The 22,052-nt window shown below is 42.0% G+C and overlaps 1 protein-coding gene across 8 annotated transcripts in view; it reads left to right on the top strand.

Annotated features, from left to right (window-relative positions):
* The window catches only part of nlgn2a (neuroligin 2a), a 134,158-nt gene that overhangs the window by 6,935 nt on the left and 105,171 nt on the right, over positions 1-22,052 (top strand). Inside the window, exons 2-4 of one of the 8 annotated variants that reach the window (XM_038995490.1) lie at positions 15,670-15,680; positions 20,663-20,671; positions 20,870-20,912. The exons of 2 other annotated variants lie outside the window; for them this stretch is intronic. Coding sequence is in view for 5 of the 6 variants with exons in the window: in XM_038995492.1 (XP_038851420.1) it covers positions 8,615-8,638; positions 21,529-21,560 (56 nt within the window). In the remaining variant the exon portion in view is untranslated. 5 more of the 8 variants (XM_038995492.1, XM_038995489.1, XM_038995491.1 and 2 more) reach the window with 5 other exon arrangements.

Below are 22,052 nucleotides of genomic sequence, written 5' to 3'. Positions count from 1 at the left end.
TTAGATCAGTTGAGCAGGTCTACAAAGTCATTGTCCTTATCGCAATTGTAGTGTCTATGATCTGACCTGAGATCAGTTTCCTATTAACACTGAATGGATTTTTCCTCCCTTTGCTGTTATAGCTCCCTGATCTGAGATAAGTTTAACAGTGTGCCACAGACTCTGTCCTCAAGGTGATTTTAGCCCCCTCCAGTTTGCCTTGAGTTCAGTTGGTAGCCTCTTTAATGTGTTTTTGAGCATGAAAATGTAATGTGTTGTGGCCTGGTGTGAGTAGGTTATTGGGTGCGTGGGTAGGGTTTCTCTCTCACTGGGCTCTGGGCTCTACTAGGGCAGCCCACTGGTCTCTCTCTCCCCTCTCTCTTTCCTCTCTCTGAGGTTTAATTAGAGAATAGAAAGTCCTGGAAGAGACTAGGGACCCCCCCCCCCCCCCCCACACACACACACACACACACACACACACACACATTGACACACAGGAGGACGGAATGATGCGCGTCGCACGCGCACGCATGCACACACACACACACACACACACACACACACACACACTGGAACGTGTGTACTCAAAAAACACACACATGCACACTTGGGGGCTACAAGCATTGGATAAAGACAAGGGGTTGGGAGAGAATAGAATAGGAAGACGGAAAGAAGAAGAGAGCAAATAAGATGAGAGGGCGAGAGGACACATGAGGGTGCAATAGAAACAGACAGAAACACAACTAGATGGAATGTACAATGCAGTGGGAACGGAAAAATAGAACAGGTGTTACACGGTGAAGGTTTGCATTGTATTCCAATTACATACCCCACAGTCATGCAAACCACATCATATCTGCAACATTTTTCTACCCCAAGCTGCTGAAACTGACCTAAAATACAGCATCGCTTCTTGAACCAAAGAAAGAGTGTTTTTCTCACATAACCAAGTCTCATTATTATTTGCATCGGCTTATCAGCGTTTGTATCCTCATCGCCCCATCAGAACACATTCTAATTAACTTCCATATTACCTCGCTGTCTCCGCTTCCTCACTTTCAAATTCAAATAGCTTTATTGGCAAAAAGAAAACCTAGGCAGCCGAAGCAATAATACGGTTAATGAAGACATTAAATTGAGCAATTATAGGATGGCGATAACACAATAACAAGGGACAAACTGGAGGGACTAGGGTTGCGTTCCAAACGGCGCCCTAATCCCTTTGTAGTGCACTACTTTTGATCAGAGTCCTATTGGCTCTGTGCGTGACATAGGGATTAGGGTGCCATTTGGTACGTAAGCCTGTTGAATGCCCCCTGTTGAATGCCCCCTGTTGAATGCCCTAGGGCATTCCCATGTAAGAAGCAGCCTTAGCACTAACGTGAAGTCGATAGGAGCACATCAAATTCGGTGTCAAATGAAAGCTAAGAGTCTATTTTTGAGAAATGAAGGCATTTATATGTTTTTCAACCATTTTGTATCCTAAAAAGTTGAAAAAAATAAAGGCTTTTGATTTCTGGTCAAACAGATAGTAAAGGAGTCTTAGAAAACAACTTCCAGAAAAAGTCTTAAAAGGTTTTAGAAATACGTCAAAATACAATCATGTTGAAGTAAAGAACCCTGCCAGCTAATATCAACACTTATATTTAGTTTTGCAGAAATGATTTGCCTTCTGTAAGTTTAAGAAATATTGCCTAGTGTCTTGTCATTCTGTTACCAAAAACCCACAAATCTTTAAGACATTTTCCAATTTCTCTCCCTCATGAGGAGGGAGGATAATAGTAGACAGAAGTAACAAGTGAAGGTAGACCTATCAATTAGTTAGTGTTTTTACTGATAACAATTTGGTTTATCATTTATTAAGGGATTAAAACACATAATTCTGTTACCAAATCAGTAATCGAAGGACCAAAAAAATCCCAAAACTGACATGGCTACAATGGGAAATCATAGTAGCCACAAACCACAGTTGAGTCACCTGCTACTGTCCTCCCCTTCCACTGGCACACTGTCATGTTCAGCTCATAACGGTTTTCTTTCTCTTTCTGTCGTCTGGTGGTAAAAGAAAGACTGTGAAAACAGTCTGGACAACACCTCTGTCTCTGTCTCTCTCTCTGTATCTCTCTCTCTCTCTCTCTCTGTATCTCTCTCTCTGTATCTCTCTCTCTCTCTCTGTATCTCTCTCTCTCTCTCTGTATCTCTCTCTCTCTCTCTGTATCTCTCTCTCTCTCTCTCTCTGTATCTCTCTGTATCTCTCTCTCTCTCTCTCTCTCTCTCTCTCTCTCTCTCTCTCTCTCTCTCTCTCTCTCTCTCTCCTCTCTCTCTCTCTCTCTCTCTCCTCTCTCTCTCTCTCTCTCTCTCTCTCCCTCCCTCCCTCCCTGGCTCTCTTCTCTCTGTCTCCAGTTAATGTAAATCTTTTATTGTCACATACACCGGATAGGTGCAGAGAAATGTTGTTTTAATGTCACCTCTCCTGGCTCTTACTGACACCTACCCATGAGCCCCCTCACTTTCAATTTACTGTAACCAGCCATCTCACTCACTGAGCACTGACCGACACCTGACGTCCATGGACGTGGAAAAGTAGTTGACATTTTGTCAGTCTAAATCTGAACCAACTATAGACGTCTGGTTTACAAGTTTGGACAGCACAGTACAGTAGAGTTTAATACAGTAGAGTTTAGCACAATACAGTAGAGTGTAATACAGTAGAGTAGAGTTTAGCACCATACAGTAGAGTTTAATACAGTAGAGTTTAGTACAGTCAAGTAGAGTTTAATACAGTAGAGTGTAATACAGTAGAGTGTAATACAGTAGAGTAGAGTTTAGTACAGTACAGTAGAGTTTAATACAGTAGAGTTTAGTACAGTACAGTAGAGTTTAATACAGTAGAGTTTAGTACAGTAGAGTGTAATACAGTAGAGTTTAGTACAGTACAGTAGAGTTTAGTACAGTACAGTAGAGTTTAGTACAGTACAGTAGAGTTTAGTACAGTACAGTAGAGTTTAATACAGTAGAGTTTAGTACAGTACAGTATAATTTAGCACAATACAGTAGAGTTTAGCACAGTAGAGTTTAGCACAGTAGAGTTTAATACAGCAGAGTTTAATACAGTAGAGTTTAGTACAGTACAGTACAGTAGAGTTTAGTACAGTACAGTAGAGTTTAGTACAGTACAGTAGAGTTTAATACAGTAGAGTTTAGTACAGTACAGTATAATTTAGCACAATACAGTAGAGTTTAGCACAGTAGAGTTTAGCACAGTAGAGTTTAATACAGCAGAGTTTAATACAGTAGAGTTTAGTACAGTACAGTACAGTAGAGTTTAATACAGTAGAGTTTAATACAGTACAGTAGAGTTTAGTACAGTAGAGTTTAGTACAGTACAGTAGAGTTTAGTACAGTACAGTAGAGTTTAATACAGTAGAGTTTAGTACAGTAGAGTTTAGTACAGTAGAGTTTAGTACAGTACAGTAGAGTTTAGTACAGTACAGTATAGTTTAATACAGTAGAGTAGAATTTTGCACAATACAGTAGAGTTTAATACAGTAGAGTTTAATACAGTAGAGTTTAGTACAGTAGAGTTTAGTACAGTACAGTAGAGTTTAGTACAGTAGAGTTTAGTACAGTACAGTAGAGTTTAGTACAATACAGTAGAGTTTAATACAGTAGAGTAGAATTTTGCACAATACAGTAGAGTTTAATACAGTAGAGTTTAGTACAGTAGAGTATAGTTTAGCACCATACAGTAGAATTTAGTACAGTAGAGTTTAGTACAGTACAGTAGAGTTTAGTACAGTACAGTAGAGTAGAATTTAGCACAATACAGTAGAGTTTAATACAGTAGAGTATAGTTTAGCACCATACAGTAGAGTTTAATACAGTAGAGTTTAGTACAGTACAGTAGAGTTTAGTACAGTACAGTAGAGTTTAATACAGTAGAGTTTAATACAGTAGAGTATAGTTTAGCACCATACAGTAGAGTTTAATACAGTAGAGTTTAGTACAGTAGAGTTTAGTACAGTACAGTAGAGTTTAGTACAGTACAGTAGAGTTTAGTACAGTAAAGTAGAGCACACTAGAGTAGAGCGGGGGGGTCAAAATGCAATCTGGATAATTTTTTATGCTATATTGATAGTAAATGTAGCAATTATATGACAAAGGAAAATAGGAAATAATTCAATTTGCCCATATTTTTGATGAAGAATGTGAATGAGCTCACTGGTTTGACACCACAAAATCAACCAAATGTGCTAAATAGCGCTGCTAATAGATCTAAATGAAAAATACTGTGATTTAAGAAAAATAGTTCAGAGATGAAATGATATAATCACTTTCTACCTGGTTTCAGTCATTTGAAATCAGACTGCAGTATTTTTCATCTAAAAATAAAAACATGTTTTACATCATTCAACATTTACATAATTTCCCCATCATGACCCACACATTGAGAATCACTGCTCTACTGTACTTTATTTAACCAAGTAAGTTGACTGAGAACACATTCTAATTTACAGCAACGACCTGGGGAATAGTTACAGGGGAGAGGAGGAATGATCCAATTGTAAGCTGGGGATGATTCATTGGCCATTATGGTTTGAGGGCCAGATTGGGAATTTAGCCAAGACATCAGGGTTCACACCCCTACTCTTACAATATGAGCCCTGGGATCTTTAGTGATCACAGAGAGTCAGGACAACCATTTAACATCCCATCCGAAAGACAGCACCCTATACAGGACAATGTCCCCAATCACTGCCCTGGGGAATTGAGATATATATTTTTTTTTGGGGGGGGGGGGACCAGAGAAAAGGGTGCCTCCTACTGGCCCTTCAACACCACTTCCAGCAGCATCTGGTCTCCCATCCAGAGACAGACCAGGACCAACCCTGCTTAGCTTCAGAAGCAAGCCAGCAGTGGGATGCAGGGTGGTATGCTGCTGGCTAGTACTGTGCTCTACTGTACTCTGTACTGTGATGTCCAAGACTGTGAAACATGGACATCTACACTGAACAAAAATAGAAACACAACGTGTAAAGTGTTGGTCCCATATTTCATGAGCTGAAATAAAAGATCCCAGTAATGTTCCATACGCACAAAAAAGCGTATTTCTCTCAAATGTTGTGCACAAAGTTGTTTACATCCCTGTTTGTGAGCATTTCTCCTTTGCCAAGATAATCCATCCACCTGAGAGTTGTGGCATATCAAGAAGCTGATTAAACAGCATGATCATTACACAGGTGCACCCAGTTTCCGCGAAGGCACGAATGCACAGACACACATAGACACGTGGCAGCTACAGATGCATATGCATGCATATCAGGTGCACATGTACGCTCGCAGAGAGAGAGAGAGGGACACACACATTGTGGCTGTGGCTGGTTGCATGGGGAGAAAATGGCTTTAACCTTCATGCCTTCTCAGTCGTCACCGTTCTGTAAATGTCACTATCTGGCTACCTGCCAGGTTCGCTCTCTCTCGCTTTCTCTCTCTCTCTTCCTTTCTCTTTCTCTCGTTCTCTCTCTTGCTCTCGTTCTCTCTCTTACTCTCGCTCTCTCTCTTCCTTCCTCTTTCTCTCAACATTGAAATTATACTCGCTCCCTTTCTCTCTCAATATTGAAATTATACTCTCTCTTTCTCAACATTGAAATTATACTCTCTCTGTCAACATTGAAATGATCCTCTCTCCCTCTCTCTCTCTCTCCCTCTCTTTCTGTCTCTCATTCTCTCTTCCTCTCTCTATCCCCTCATTCTCTCTTCCTCTCTCTCTCTTCCTTTCTCTCTCTTCCTTTCTCTCTCTCTTCCTTTCTCTCTCCCTTTCTCTTTCTCTCTCTCTCTCTCTCCCTCTCTTTCTGTCTCTTACTCCCTTCCTCTCTCTCTCTCTCTCCTCTACACTGTTTCTACCCCCCTTTTCACCTCCCATTCTCATTCCATTATAAATATCAGTATGTTTCACGCTGGCTATCTTAGTTTCAAATACTCCTTATTAGCTTCCTTTTTTTTCTCACCTTTTATTTCCACACGGTCTATTTCTGAACTTCTCTCTTTTCCACTCTTCTCCACCCCTCTCTTTCACATGAGCTCGTTCGACACCCATCTCTGTTTCTACTTCTCTCTATGCAAACGGCAATCTCTCCTGGTGTCTCACCTTGCTTCCTACCTCATTCACACCACCACTCTATCTCCCCTTCTCTCGTTCCCACTCTATTCAGAGACCCATCTGTGTTGGTGTCCCTTGTTCCCTGATCTCTCTCTCTCTCTCTCTCTCTCGCCTTCTTCTCTCTCTTCAGCAAGACTAGATCTATAATTCTCAGACACTGTTGAAGCATTGAGACAAAGTGTGTGGGGGGGGGGGACTTTCATCTCAGGCTGGAACACTGAACAACAAATAGAGATGCCAGATCTACCCATGTTATTCAGTAACCTCAACAGTCTTTCTAAATGGTCTTTCTAAAATAATGTAGAGAGTGTATTTCAGGCCAGATTGAATGCCTTCTGTCCCTACAACTGAACCAGACTGACTAAACCAATGAATCATACTTGGTGATTTTTCCACACGTAGTGCATCTAAATATACTATTTAATAGATAGCATCAGAGATAACGTCATGGTACACACACAGCGTGGCCATCTGCTGACAAGGCGTGCGCCACAGAATGGGTGGGCGGCCGACACACTCTTTCATATGGGGGCGAAGGGGTGAGGAAGGGGGAGCCTGAGCGAGGCTGGGAGAGAGAAGCATCATGTGTGAGTCATCATAAACAAAACACTGACCCGCTGTCACGTTACTCATACTACTGAGAGACTAGACACACACACGCACACACTCACTCCCCTGTACTCCTCTCAGCCCAACGTCCATCATTCATCTTTTTAGTTCACTTACAACCTGTCAGTGACGCTCCCATCCACTCGTACATCAACTTTACACTCACACTGCTGTCTGCTGAATTACATTGTCAACACCTAGACTATACTTACTCTTAGTCTGTGGGGCTAGCCTGCACATATTAATAGATGCACGTGCACACACCATGCGCACACTGTCAGTACACAAATTCACTCTGACACACACACACACACACACACACACACACACACACACACACACACACACACACACACACACACACACACACACACACACACACACACACACACACACTTACAGGTTGATGCAGACACACAAAACATAGACAGATTCATACACACACACACACAGACAGAGACTCTCTTACACACACACACACACACACACATACACTGTGGGTGGTGTGGCTGGTGTGAGTATCAGTACTGTAGCTGTAGCTATAGCTGTGGGTGGGGGGAGCCTGCGGTGCTGTGTGTGTGTGTGTGTGTGTGTGTGTGTGTGTGTGTGTGTGTGTGTGTGTGTGTGTGTGTGTGTGTGTGTGTGTGTGTGGTTAGAGGTGGAAGTAGAGCTTAGTTAAAATATGATGTAACCTGGTTCACAGTCAGTGAGATGCTCTGCACCAGCCCTGGGTACAAATACGATTCAAAATCATTTCAAAATACTTTTAGCTGTGCTTGATTGAGCCTGCCTGGCTCTATGGAACCAATAGAATATTCAGAAACACGGCAAACCCCACCCGTATGGCACTCCAGGCAGGCCAGAGCAAACGCTTAATGGTCCCGAACAGTCATTCTGATTCCCATGTAAAATAGCCTTTTGAGTGACTAAAATGTTACCCATAATATTTTGGGGGGATAGAAATTTTGGCGGGGATAGAAATGTACATTTCTCTCATGGCTAACTACCAGGGACTTTGAAAAGACAGGCTGAGTGGGCGGGGAGTGTATATTCATGAGCTCACCTTGATGGACAGCTCTCTGAAACACCCACGTCAGCAAACGTTGATGCAGTGAGCAGTGTTGCTGCAAAATATTCTCAAGCAAATCTGGTGGTCCACAAAGCAACTCAACAATGAAATTGCGTCAATGACGTGATTTTTTGGGGTACACACATCTCCCATTTGACATGCCTCCTGTGTCAACGTAAACGTTGACTTGACAACTGCTTTCGGAGTTTTGAAGAACCCTTCCCCCCTTTTGTACCATGCTGGCTGAAGACCTAGCTAGTCAGTAACTAGCGACCACCATAAGTATCTTTGCCATATCAGTATCTCTGCTGACTACCCTACAGTCAAATTGCTGTACCAGTAGAGTAGCTATCTAGCTATATAAACCACGCCTACCTCCGCGAACACGCCTTCTCCGATGTTGGTTACAAGGCGGCACTTATTTAAATTAGGTAAGAGAATATCATGTTACCATTGGTGTATTAAATTGAGCGTTAGGGTGATGTCACCCTATCCCCTTAATAATCCAAGTGTTTGACACGGGGGAGGGGACCAGGTACGTTATTATCAAACTTGATCAATGTAGAAGCAACAGTCATTTTGCATACTTCGGTCATCATACTTTGATCTGGTTTCATCCAAATATCATCCAATTTCGTGAAGAAACATGATTTTGGACTGTTCATGACCTTCAAAGTATTTGAAAGATTTCAAATAGTATTTGAACCCAGGTTTGTTCTGCACTGAGACGACCTGCAAAACAGAGCGAGGACGACGAGGGAAGTAACGGTGAAAAGAAGGTGTATTTGGAGAAAGAGAAGAGTGAAAAAGAGGGGGGGGGGGTCATAGAGGAGACGGGGTTGTAATGGAACAGAGGACTGTGGTCGTTTTCTCTTCATTAACTACACAGTCAATTGTACAATTGTCAATTACTGTATCATGATGGATGTCAAAAGTGTTTCCAATAACATTCTAACACTACAGACAAACCCTGTTATTGTTTCATTTGATACTTGTTCTTAGCACTTCACAAAATTACTTCTGGCAAAAGCTTTTCTTCTACTTTTTCCGCCCTAAAATGCTGCGGTAAACACTGATGATGCCTCTTAACTACTCAGAGTGACTGTAAGATGCCTAAATACAGGGGACTGTATGAGGTGAGCCATTCATTGACTGGGGCTTTTCCATCTGTTGTGCATAGAGTTATCTTTCTTTTTACAGTTTATAAATAGGCCTCTTGTTCTGCTGAATGACGTGCATACAGGATATGTCAGACAGGTTGACATGCTGGATTTAATTTGCACAGCTGTATCCAGCCATCGTCATGAAGGGTTGCAATTCTGCAGGTTTTACCAAATGTTTCACATTCGTAAACAGTTTTACCATCATTTCAAATCTTTTTTTTTTTTTCAGGTGATTATTTCAATCTGAGGATAACCTTCTCTCAACCCTGTTAACCATACCATCACACACTCTTATGGATGTCTATGTACAGACTTATCAATATGCTATAACCACTCTATGAACTCCAATATCTTTACCTTATTCAACCCCATGTGAAGCCATAACCCATGCACACAGTACAGGCATCAGTTATAATCCTATTAGTTTTCCTTGAATGAGTTGTATTTGCCAAGCATTTACCTCTCGCTAACCGTAATCCTATCCTTAGATCAGTTTCCGGGCTGCAATAAGTTAACGACATTCATTTGGATATTTTTGAGCTGTCACTGCAGTTACATATAACTTCATTGGATTACAAATCACAGAGACAGACAGACTTCCTGGTTGTCAGCATATCAGAGTCCTGCCCATTGGTTCCCTCATAGGTAGCTGTAATCCCAACAGCAGATGGTGCTTCCTGTTAGCCCAGGCCTCTTTTCTGATTGGCCCCTTCCCTGATTGCTGTTTTGCATATCACAACATTAGTTCCTCAGCAGCAAACTTTCACCGATTGGGGAGAGAAGAAGAGAGGAGGAGAGGAGGAGAGAAGCATCCCTTTCTGTTCTCTCTCCTTCTCCTCTCTCCTTCTTCTCCCTCTATCTCTCTCCCCCTCCATTTGCCAAGAATAGCTGGTTGGCAGTTGCGGATCGAATTACATGCACATTTTACCCACCACACAGCACACACTCCGTTAACTAGCATCAAGCTACATGTCATTTCTAATTGACACACAGCCTGTTGTGCGCTATACATGTAATTACATATTCACTGGGGGGATGACTTTGAGAGTTACATCTACGCCACACACACACACATACAAACACACACACACTGCATACCTTTGTCCCTTGCTCCGGTTTTGTAACGCGTGTTTAACAGGATTTCTCATCATTACAGGTTCCTTTCATTGTGTCTCTCGCTAGAGATGGCTGACTAATAAAGATATCATTTGGTTGTGTGTTTTAACCCCCCAAAAAACGTTTAATCTAGTGTGTTCATATTGTTTATGTTGTAGTACCAATCAATTGTGGGAACTGTAGTGACAGAGAGGAAAAGGAAGGGGGGTATCAGTGTTTGTGTGAAGAAAATGTCACGCTATTCATGAATCACAACAGGGGGTTAATCATGTTATTGTAGGTTACGGGTGAGGGCGTCTTGACGAGGCCCACCCCTCCTCTTTGTTACCCCTCTATGCCCGACGTTCCTTTTTTGGGTTCTGAGGGGGGAAAGGGGAGGGTGTTGAGTTTCTAACCACAGGACGTCACTCTCTATTTCTCCTCCCATAGATTTTTACTATGGTCCCCTGAAGCCAGAAATACAACTTGAACACAAGTAACAAAACATGGGTTCAGAAAGGGCAGCGCAACCAATAAACAACTAGTTAACGACCACTGACAACTCTTGTATCCGTTTCTCCCGGGTGAGAAGGGGTGCTGGATCTTCAGATATAGAGGCTCCTTATTTTCTCTTGACAAAAGCCTCTGTTGTCTTTTCTTCTAATGTGTCTGTGATGCTGCGTTTTTTGTTTTGTTTTTGTCCTCTTTTTAAAAAGAGAAAAGAAAAAAAACTTGCTGATTTGTCTTTTTTTGCTCTTTTCTTTTCTTTTTTTTTCTTTTTTTCTTTGCGTTTTTTGCCAGTAATCTTTTTTGAATTTTCTCTTTTCTCTTTTTCCCCCCCCTTTTTTTCTTGCACCCTAGGTCCGCTCACAAAAAAACACGATGAGTCTACAATGAACAGACCGAGAGATGAAGGTATTTTTGCGTTGCATGTTCTTCATTTTTTCTTGTTTTTAAGTCTTTTTGGGGATATATAGTTAGAGCCATTGATTAGCTATGAGATATACCATATATATTTAAATATATATACAATGTGTTGGTGTGTTGGTGTCCGTGCTGACTCGGTGTCTTCACATTCATTAAGAATACAAAGAACACACATTCTATCCAGTCAGTCTGTGAGAAAAAGCATTCTCTTAATAACAGTTTGATGACAGGCCTCGGCCAATATAATAGTTATGAATTCCACATTGTGTCGTCTCTACAGTTGATTTACTACAGAAAAAAAACATATTTCAGACATATTGACTGACTGACTGACTAGGCAGGGAGACAACACAACACCGTTCTGCCATCATCATTACAGCGGAATAGTTCTTGAAACATGACTAATGGTTGGACCATTGTGCATGGACCTGGCTTCAAAAGTCAAGGTGAGAGTAGCATTATTAGGTGAGTCAAATAAAGAAAGAGAGGGAGAAATGGAGAGAGCGAAAAATTGATGAAAGACCGTATTCTCCTGTTTATCAGAATGAATGATCTCTTCCTGGTGACTTTTCTACAATAGAAACAGACACAACAACACTATTAGCTACAACACGTAACACACAGTTGAGATGATACCGTCTTGCCTTTTGGAGTCGTTTCCTGACCATAAAAAAAATGGCTGCTGTCAATATGATGGATTATCTTCTTCTTACAGCTCATTTTGAGTGCGAAAGGGAATCTTTTTCTCTTGGGTGTTCTTTTGATGTTTCTTGGGTCTTTTTTGAAGTGAAAGTTGTGGAGAGTTGGGGGAAAGGGAGTTTCTCTTTGCTCAGACATATTGACACAGCCCCAAAGTTGAGCTGGCTACAAGATAGGCTTACCTGCCTGTTTATGGGCCAACTTCTGATGCTTCATTACCTTCATGAAAAGAAAGTTTTACTATAGCACACCTTTCTTTAGAAAATATAGATACTTAGGCTTACCCTCATAACATCCAAATGTCAAATACTAATCCATACCTGTGTATTAGACCTTCTCCCATGTCACCTTCCTAGTGCATGGAAACAAACTAATAAATAACTAACTCCTGGAGGTCATTCAGGAGCATTTCACTTATGTTTACAAAGGTGCAGATAGAAATGTAATATGTAGAGCTGAAATGATACCTTTATTTGCCAGATATTAATGTCAGACTGAAGGCAGAATCATCATACATCGAAAGAGATTGTTGTTCGATGTCGGGACTTCCTGAATAAGGCCCTGGGTGCATCCCATCTTCTTTCTGCTTAAGTGTGTACTCGTTCACTACTTCCCACAAATCTTAAAAGCATTGGATTGGTGAAGGCATTAGCTAATGGGAGTTCACACCATATTTCTTTATACCAGGCATTCCTTTCAAATCAGTAAAGGGAAGTGAACAAGTGCACACTTTGCAACAGAGGAGAGATAATTGGGACATAGCCCAAGTATGAGTACTACTGTAACATCTTCTTCCTGTTAATATCCCTCTGACTTCCTGTTACGACTAAGTGTCCGGTCAGTGCTATATCACCTAAGTGGACCCTTAGGGCCAATCCCAAATAGTCCCCTATGCACTTGTAGAGATCTGAGAGGATTTGATTGGTATAAGCAATATGCTGTAACTTCCACCTAGCCTATCAGAGAGCAAGGTGGAGCTACTACCAGTTTGATTACACCTGTCACTCCCTCTCATATCTCCACAAGTGCATAGGGCGCAGGGTTTAGGGGACGATTTAGGATTGGGACCTAGTGCTTCAAGGGTCCAGTTCAGTTTCTCTGTACAAAGCAGCCTTTTTATTGAAGAATTTCAATGCTTAGCAGGAGAAACCATTTCTAGTTTGAATGAGTGAACCCGAAAGTGTAACGAAGAGGAGGAGTAGTGATTCGACCAAAGTGCAGCGGGGTGTGAATTCATAATGATTTATTAGACAAGACAAAAAACGAACTAACTTGAATAACTAACAAAATAACAAAACGGAGTAGACAGACCTGGACATGCGAACTTACATAAAACGAAGAACTCACGAACAGGAAAATGACTACACAAAAGAACGAACGTACAAACAAACCGAGACAGTCCCATGTGGCGCGACAAACACAGACACAGGAGACAACCACCCACAAACAAACAGTGTGAAAACACCTACCTTAATATGATTCTCAATCAGAGGAGATGAAAACCACCTGCCTCTAATTGAGAACCATATCAGGTACCCAAAACCAACATAGAAACAGAAAACATAGACTGCCCACCCAAAACTCACGCCCTGACCAATAAACACATACCAAACAACAGAAAACAGGTCAGGAACGTGACAGAAAGCAAACACTAGTCATTCAAGAAGTCGTATTCAAGCCAAAGCAAAGAAGAAAACACATTGTTGTTTAGTATTTTTCGTTTTGAAAGGGAAACTAAAGGACAACTGTAAGCCATGACTAGCTCTTCTTGATGCTTTCTCCTGGGTTCAAGTGTTTGGAAGGAGCTTATTTAAGCAATAAGGCCCGAGGAGGTGTGGCATATGGCCAATATACCACGGCTAAGGGCTGTCCTTAGGCACGACACAACGCAAGGAAACCACTTTACAAAATAAAATGCATTATTATTCCCATACCATTATTGCAGAGAATCAGACAAATTATGTTACCCTCTGTCTATCGGCTACTTATTCAAGCCGGTCTCAAAATTCAACACAGCCCCTTTAAGACAGAAAAAAAGGGCTTTACCCGACTTGCTTTTCAAACATGGCTGGAAATCCACATGTGTCATGCTCTTGTTGGAAGCGACCACTCCTCCATTGCTGACTACAAATTCTCTTTAACTGGGCTAATAACTCACTTACTAGCAAAGAATATGAACAAATGTACATGCAGCTCTTGCTTTGATCTCAAAACTCATGCTGTAAACACAGTCAAAGTGAATGGCACAGATCCATATATGGCAATGGTCTATTTGCATATAGGGATACTGCAGCTCTGATTGGTTATGGCGCACCGGTCTGTGTAGAGTAGGGGCCTGAGTCGGTCCTGTCAACGCAATAGAATCCTACTCCAATGCACACTTCCTACAATAAACTCTCTTGCATAGTTTGTTTGTTTCGGTATGTTGCATTGTTAGTGGCTAATATTGCGTTGATTCGATCACAAGTCGCACAGCAGAGGGAAACGTTGATGGTGCTGAGTAAACAGGGGAAAACTAGAAAGTTCAATCTTGTGCTCCTCTGCGCAGGCGGATATTTCTTCCACGCGGTACTCCCGGGGAGCTTAGAGGGAACATTGTCAATAAGTATTCAACTCTTTTGTTATGGCAAGCCTAAATATGTTCATGTGCAAAAAAAGGTGCTTAACAAGTCACATAATAAGTTGCATGGACTCTGTGTGCAATAATAGTGTTTAACATGATTTTTGAATGACTACCTCATCTCTGTACCCCACACATACAATTATCTGTAAGGACCCTCAGTCGAGCAGTGAATTTAAAACACAGATTCAACCACAAAGACCAGGTAGGTTTTACAATGCCTTGCAAAGAAGGTCACCTATTGGTAATAAAAAAGCCGAAATTGAATATCCCTTTGATCATTGTGGAGTTATAAATTACACTTTGGATGGTGTATCAATACACCCAGTCACTACAAAGATACAGGTGTCCTTTCTAAGTTGCCGGGTAGGAAGGAAACCGCTCAGGGATTTCACCATGAGGCCAATGGGGACTTAAACAGTTACAGAGTTTAATGGCTGTGATAGGAGAGAACTAAGGATGGATCAACAACATTGTAGTTAGTCCACAATAATACCCTAAATGGCAGAGTGAAAAGAAGGAAGCCTGTACGGAATAAAAAATACTCCAAAACATGCATCCTGTTTGCAACAAGGCACTAAAGTAAAACTGTAAAAAATGTGGCAAAGAAATTAACTGTATGTCCTGAATACAAAGTGTTATGTTTGGGGCAAATTCAACACATCACTGAGTCCACTCTTCATATTTTCAAGCTTGGTGGTGGCTGCATCATGTTATGGGTATGCTTGTCCTCGGCAAGGACTGGGAGTTTTTTCTTAGATAAAAAGAAACGTAATAAAGCTAAGCACAGGAAAAATCCAAGAGGAAAACATGGTTGTCTGTTTTCCAACAGACACTCTGAGACAAATTCACCTTTCAGTAGGACAATAACCTAAAACACAAGGCCAAATATACACTGGAGTTGCATACCAAGACGACATTGAATGTTCCTGACTGGCCCAGTTACAGTTTTGACTTAAATCGGCTTGAAAATCTATGGCAAGACTTGAAAAATGACTGTCTAGCCATGATCAACCACAACCTTGACAAAGCTTGAAGAATTTTAAAAAGAATACGGTAAAAATATTATACAATCCAAGCTCTTCAAGACTCTGCCAAATATGATTCTAACATGTATTGACTCAGGGGGTTGAATACGTATGTAATCAAGATACGTTAGTGTTTAATTATTATTCTTTATTTCTTCTTTACAAATGTTATTTTTTTCTTCCACTTTGACATTAGAAAATATTGTGTAAATCTTTGACCAATTTTTTTTTTAATCCCACCTTGTAACAGAACATAATGTGAAAAAAGTCAAGGGGTCTGAAAACTTTCTGAAACCACTGTAAAGGGATTGATCCTTGAGGATATGAGTGTGTGTGTGTGTGTGTGTGTGTGTGTGTGTGTGTGTGTGTGTGTGTGTGTGTGTGTGTGTGTGTGTGTGTGTGTGTGTGTGTGTGTGTGTGTGTGTGTGTGTGTGTGTGTGTGTGTGTGTGTGCGTGCGACGCGCATCATTCCATCCTCCTCTCTCACACCACTTAGTCAGCTTTGATCAGAAAAGACTGAGGCCCACCTGAGCCCCTAACTTAAACACAACACAACACACACAAACAGAAACAATGTCACACACTCACTCGAATATACTCAAACCCTTTCAGTGTGTTATGAAAGACCTGTCTGTTAGTTGATCCCAGGACAAAACTTAGAAAAACCTAATTGAAGTTTTACCAAGAAATGCTTCAATATTTTTACCAAGAAACCATCCAAAATTCGATCAGACGTTTTGATTTTTTTTTAAATCAGTGGATTCTATAGCGGATTTCTCAGTAAAACAGAAAGAAAATGATTGACACCTTTGATAAAGATAGAGAACAGCAATCATGACTGTATATAATATATCATTCAAATACTGAGCTATATTGTATGCACATTTTTGGTTGAATTGATATTTTATACTAATACAATTACTCAGAGAACCAGATTCTGTTTGTCAAGTAACATTTTCTTTCCTCAAAAGGTAAGGGTCAAAATTATTGACACCCCTAAAGATTCTTCTAAATAAAATAGTCAAAAGTTTAGTATTTGGTCCCATATTACTAGCAGGCAATGATTACATCAAGCTTCTAAGTTTACAAACTTATTGGATGCATTTGCAGTTCATTTTGGTTGATTTTCAGATGATTTGTGCCCAATAGAAATTATGGTAAATAATGTATTGTGTCATTTTTATTGTAAATAAGAATAGAATATGTTTCTAAACACTTCTACATTATTGTGGATGCTACCATGACTATGGATAATCCTAAATTAATTGTGAATAATAATGAATGAGAAGGTTAAAGGGTCAAAGAGCATAACCCCTAGACATGCTGACCTCTCACTATTACCAATAACAGGGAGGTTAGCATGTCTTGGGGGTAAGATATTTGACCATCTAACCTTCTCACAATTCATTTAGGATTATCCATAGTCATGGTAGCATCCACATGAATGTAGAAGTGTTTAGAAACATATTCTATTCTTATTTACAATAAAAGTGACTCCAAAATGACACAATACATTATTTACCATTCATTTGTATTGGGCACAAAATAATCTGAAACACAACCAAAACCAACTGCAAATGCATCCAACAAGTTTGTAGAGTCACAATATTTTATGTCTCTTTTTTTTACCTTTATTTTACAAGGTAAGTTGACTGAGAACACGTTCTCATTTACAGCAATGGCCTGGGTAATAGTTACAGGGGAGAGTAGGGGGGATGAATGAGCCAATTGGAAGCTGGGGATGATTAGGTGGCGATGATGGTATGAGGGCTTTGGGAATTCAGCAAGGATACCGGGGTTCACACACCTACTCTTACGATAAGTGCCATGGGATCTTTAGTGACCACAGAGAGTCAGGACACCCGTTTAACATCAATTCCGAAAGACGGCACCCTACACAGGGCAATGTCCCCTATCACTGCTCTGAGGCATTGGCATCTTTTTTTTAGACCAGAGGAAAGAATGCCTCCTACTGGCCCTCCAACACCACTTCCAGTAGCATTTGGTGCCCTATCCAGGGACCAACCAGGACCAGCCCTGCTTAGCTTTGGTGGCAAGCCAGCAGTGGGATGCAGTGTGGATGCACACAATTTTGATGTAGTCATTGTGTACTAGGAATATGGGACCAAATACTACGCCTTTGACTACTTTATAAGAATATTTAGGGGTGTCAATCATTTTGACCCTTAATTTTTTGAGATTTGTTTTTCAAAAATATTTTTCTCTGAGCAATTGCACTAGTATAAAATAATCTAATTTCCCCATTTTTTTTTTAGCATACAATATAGCTCAGTATTTGTATACTGTATTTTATACAGTCATTACTGCTCGTCGTTATCAAGGGTGTCAATAATTTCGGACCCCACTACCGATAATACAACACAATACAAACCCTGACAAACCGCTCCATTTACAGTAAAGCAGAACCATAGCATGTCCATGGAAAGGGGTGTCTTCGACCTTACATGCCAAGAGTGTAACCAGCACACCTAACCTACAGCCAGACTATAGCGGATATCTGCTTTGGAAAGAGTAGACAACTTCATATCTGATATATTATACTTTCTACATCACTTTATAATGACTATGGGAATTGAGGCTACAATGTACTCTATGTTGATGAGAACCCTGTGTGTAATAGTTGTAATGAACATATTAATAACTGCATTTATATCGCACTTTTGATACATTCTGCTCCAAATACTTATGGGTGGCTATGGTGAGTTCTCTCCCAATGGAGAGAAGATGAAACAAGTTGTATATAGACAGCGACGCTAGGTACTGCAGTAGCTATAAGACGAGCTAGCCAGAGTGCACTCTTAATGGTGGTGCCATGTTGATGGTGGAGGAAAATGGAGAGGTAGATCTGTTGTGGTGTGTGTGTGTGTGTGTGTGTGTGTGTGTGTGTGTGTGTGTGTGTGTGTGTGTGTGTGTGTGTGTGTGTGTGTGTGTGTGTGTGTGTGTGTGTGTGTGTGTGTGTGTGTGCACTCAACTCTCCCTCCATTTGTTTTCTTTCTTTCCATCTCCACCTCTAATTTGTTTCATCTTTCCTTTTTTGAGTGGCTCTTTATTTTCCCCTTTCCTTCTTGTTTTGGTACTCTCCTTTCTCTCGTCCCCTTCACTTCCGCCTCCTTTCTTCCCCTCTCTCTCTCTCTCTCTCTGAGTTTTTTCCAGCCCTCTCATCTCCTGCTCTCTCTCTCTGTCTAACTTGCTCTCTTTGCGGTCTCTCTGCTTTTTCCCTCACGGTCTTTAAAAGTTCCCAGAATGTTTCACTAGGTTGTTGGAACAATCTGGTGAGAACATTGTGAGAACCTCTAATTTGTTTCATTTATCCCTTTTTGAGTGCACTTTATTTTCTCTTCTCCGTCTTGTTTTTATGCTCTTCTTTCCTTTCTCTTGTCCCCTTCACTTCCACTTCTCCTTTCTGTCTCTCTTTCTCTCTCTCTCTTGCTCTCTCCCCCCCTCTCTCTCTCTCTCTCTTTCTCTCTCTCTCTCTCTTGCTCTCTCCACCCCTCTCTCTCTCTTTCTCTCTCTCTTGCTCTCTCCCCCCCTCTCTCTCTTTGTCTCTCTCTCTATTGCTCTCTCCCCCCTCTCTCTCTTGCTCTCTCCCCCCCTCTCTCTCTTGCTCTCTCCCCCCTCTCTCTCTTTGTCTCTCTCTCTCTTGCTCTCCCCCCCCTCTCTCTTTGTCTCTCTCTCTGTTGCTCTCTCCCCCCCTTCTCTCTCTTGCTCTCTCCCCCCCCTCTCTCTCCTTATCTCCCTCTCTTTCTCTCCCTCCCCCTTTCTCTCTCTTTCTCTCCTTGTCTCCCTCTCTGTCTCCCCCCCCCTTTCTCTCTCTCTCCGTCTCTCTCCTTTTAGCCCCTCTCACTCTCCCCCCCCTCTCTCTCTTTGTCTCTCTCTCTATTGCTCTCTCCCCCCCTTCTCTCTCTTGCTCTCTCCCCCCCTCTCTCTCCTTATCTCCCTCTCTTTCTCTTTCTCTCCCTCCCCCTTTCTCTCTCTCTCTCTCTCTCCTTGTCTCCCTCTCTGTCTCCCCCCCCTTTCTCTCTCTCTCCGTCTCTCTCTCTCTCTCTCTCCTTTTAGCCCCTCTCATTCTCCCACCCCTCTCTCTATTTCTCTATCTCTCTTCCCCATCTCTCTCTCTCTCTCTGATGTTGTGTGCTCCTGCAGTACACAGGCCTTGGCTCCTGTAACAGCAGCTTTGCCTCTGGGCCGCAGGATCTCTGCTGATGTCTCAGAATCTCATCTTTGTTCTCCGTCTCCTCTCACGGGGATACACACACACATGCGCGCACAGGCACGCACACACACACACAGGCACACACACAAACACCCATGCACACGCGCACACAGGCAGGGACACAGGTGCACACACACACACCCATGCACACGCAGACACGTGCGCGCAGGCGTGCACACACACACACACACACATCATATTTCTCATTCCCAGACATCACAAGTCTATTGTCAGTCTTTTGAAACAACACAAAACATACTGATGTCTTGGCTGTCTGGGTATTTTCCCTCTAATTACTAACTAAACCTTGGAAGAAGACACACTGTACTCCACTTCCTCCATTGTGCGTCTCTTAGTGGGTTAGTCACTCCGTGTACAGTGGAGATGTCTGTTTATGTGTAAGACATAAGTGGACGGGCAAACCCAGGACGGAACACTAGAGTTGTTATGTTGAACCCCACCTCTTCAAAGAGTGTCTGAAATAAGATCTCAGTCTTACCCCCCCCCCCCCTCCCGGAATGTTTTTTACATTTTATTTTATTGCACTTGTCTTTTCCTACTAACGGCTGACGTTGTTAATCATTTCTGTATCGAGGGGAAAATGTTCTCACTATGTTTGTGACGTGGCTGTCTCACCTAGCTACCTTAACGTGAATGCACTAACTGTAAGTCGCTCCAAGATAAAAGCGTCTGCTGGATGACTAGAATGTCAATCTAATATGAGAGGACAAGACTAGAATAGAACGGGAAGTATAACCGGTGGATACGTGGAAGGACAAGATAGGAGGAGAGAGGAGAATAGGAGGGGAGGAGGGGAGAAGGAGAGGGGAAGAGATGAGAAGAGGATGAGTCATGAGCTGCGAGACTGGAGACCTGCCTGAACTTCACTGTGCAGTAACTAGAGAAGACCAGCAGGCCTGTCTTGTCAGCCGAACGTTACTGTAACGTTGTAGAGAGACTCTGTGTGGCCTATCTAACGTTAATGTAACGTTATAGAGAGACTGTGTGGCCTATCTAATGTTGGGGGTTGGGATAAATGTTGATGGGCCCCAGTACGTACTATAAGTGTTGGTTTGTAGTGACACACAGTAGGGCGATATGAGTAGATGTCATTTGGATGACTGGAAGGTGCTGTATTAGAGATTTGGGATACGGTGTAGGTTAAGGAGTGTGTTAGAGCTGGGCTGGAACAAAACCCTGCACTCACTGCAGCTTTACAGGACCACTGGCCATCCCTGTTTAGGTTGATAGAAAGTGGAAGCCTATAGAAAAAGACTGGTAGCAAGGCGGTGACAGGATGATGGGGGCAGAGATTTAGAGTGGGATTTGGTATGGTGGAACCAATCCCAGAAACGGTTACTTTTCAGTAATCATTTCGAACAGACATTTGTTCAATTCCCACTGTTTTCTGCCTCAGTCCTAAACCAACATGGCGGACAACCGTTCCACTCCGTTCACCTAGAGTTGAACCCCTTAGTGGAAGGTTGGGTTTCATCCAGCAAATAAAAATTTGCTCTGTGAAAGTTCCCAGAACATTCATTAGGTAGCGGGAAATGTTCTCATAACACACAAAGTGTCCAGTCGTGATGATGGTTATAGAATGTTTGTATAAAACATTCACCTGATGTTGCAAGAACATTTCTAGGACACGTTTCATCTGTTCTTGAAAAGTTCCCAGAATGTTTCGTTAGGTTGTGGAAACAGTCTGGTGAGAACATTTTGGGGACATCACAAAACACAAAATCTGTCCGGTTGTGTGGACGATTCTACAATTGTTCGTTTAGGGTTTGCAAATCTATTACAAATAAAAAAACGTAAACATCCCATTTACATAAGTATTCAGACCCTTTACTCAGTACTTTGTTGAAGCACCTTTGGCAGCGATTACAGCCTTGAGTCTTCTTGGGTATGACACTAAAAGCTTGGCATACCTGTATTTGGGGAGTTTCTCCCATTCTTCTCTGCAGATCCTCTCAAGCTCTGTCAGGTTGGATGGGGAGCGTCGCTGCACAGCTATTTTCAGGTCTCTCCAGAGATGTTCGATCGGGTTCAAGTCCAGGCTCTGGCTTGGCCACTCAAGGACATTCAGAGACTTGTCCCGAAGCCACTCCTGCGTTGTCTTGGCTGTGTGCTTATGGTCGTTGTCCTGTTGGAAGGTGAACCTTCACCCCAGTCTAACGTCCTGAGTGCTCTGGAGCAGGTTTTCATGAAGGATCTCTCTGTACTTTGCTCCGTTCATCTTTGCCTCGATTCTGACAAGTCTCCCAGTCCCTGCCGCTGAAAACATCCCCACAGCAGGATGCTGCCACCACCATGCTTCACCGTAGGGATGGTGCCAGGTTTCCTCCAAACTTGACACTAGGCATTCAGGACAAAGAGTTCAATCTTGGTTTCATCAGACAAGATAATCTTGTTTCTCATAGTCTGAGAGTCCTTTAGGTGCATTTTGGCAAACTACAAGTGGGCTGT

Source organism: Salvelinus namaycush, chromosome 6, assembly GCF_016432855.1.
Source record: "Salvelinus namaycush isolate Seneca chromosome 6, SaNama_1.0, whole genome shotgun sequence".
Classification (NCBI taxonomy): domain Eukaryota; kingdom Metazoa; phylum Chordata; class Actinopteri; order Salmoniformes; family Salmonidae; genus Salvelinus; species Salvelinus namaycush.
This window is presented reverse-complemented; position numbering and strand designations above follow the sequence as displayed.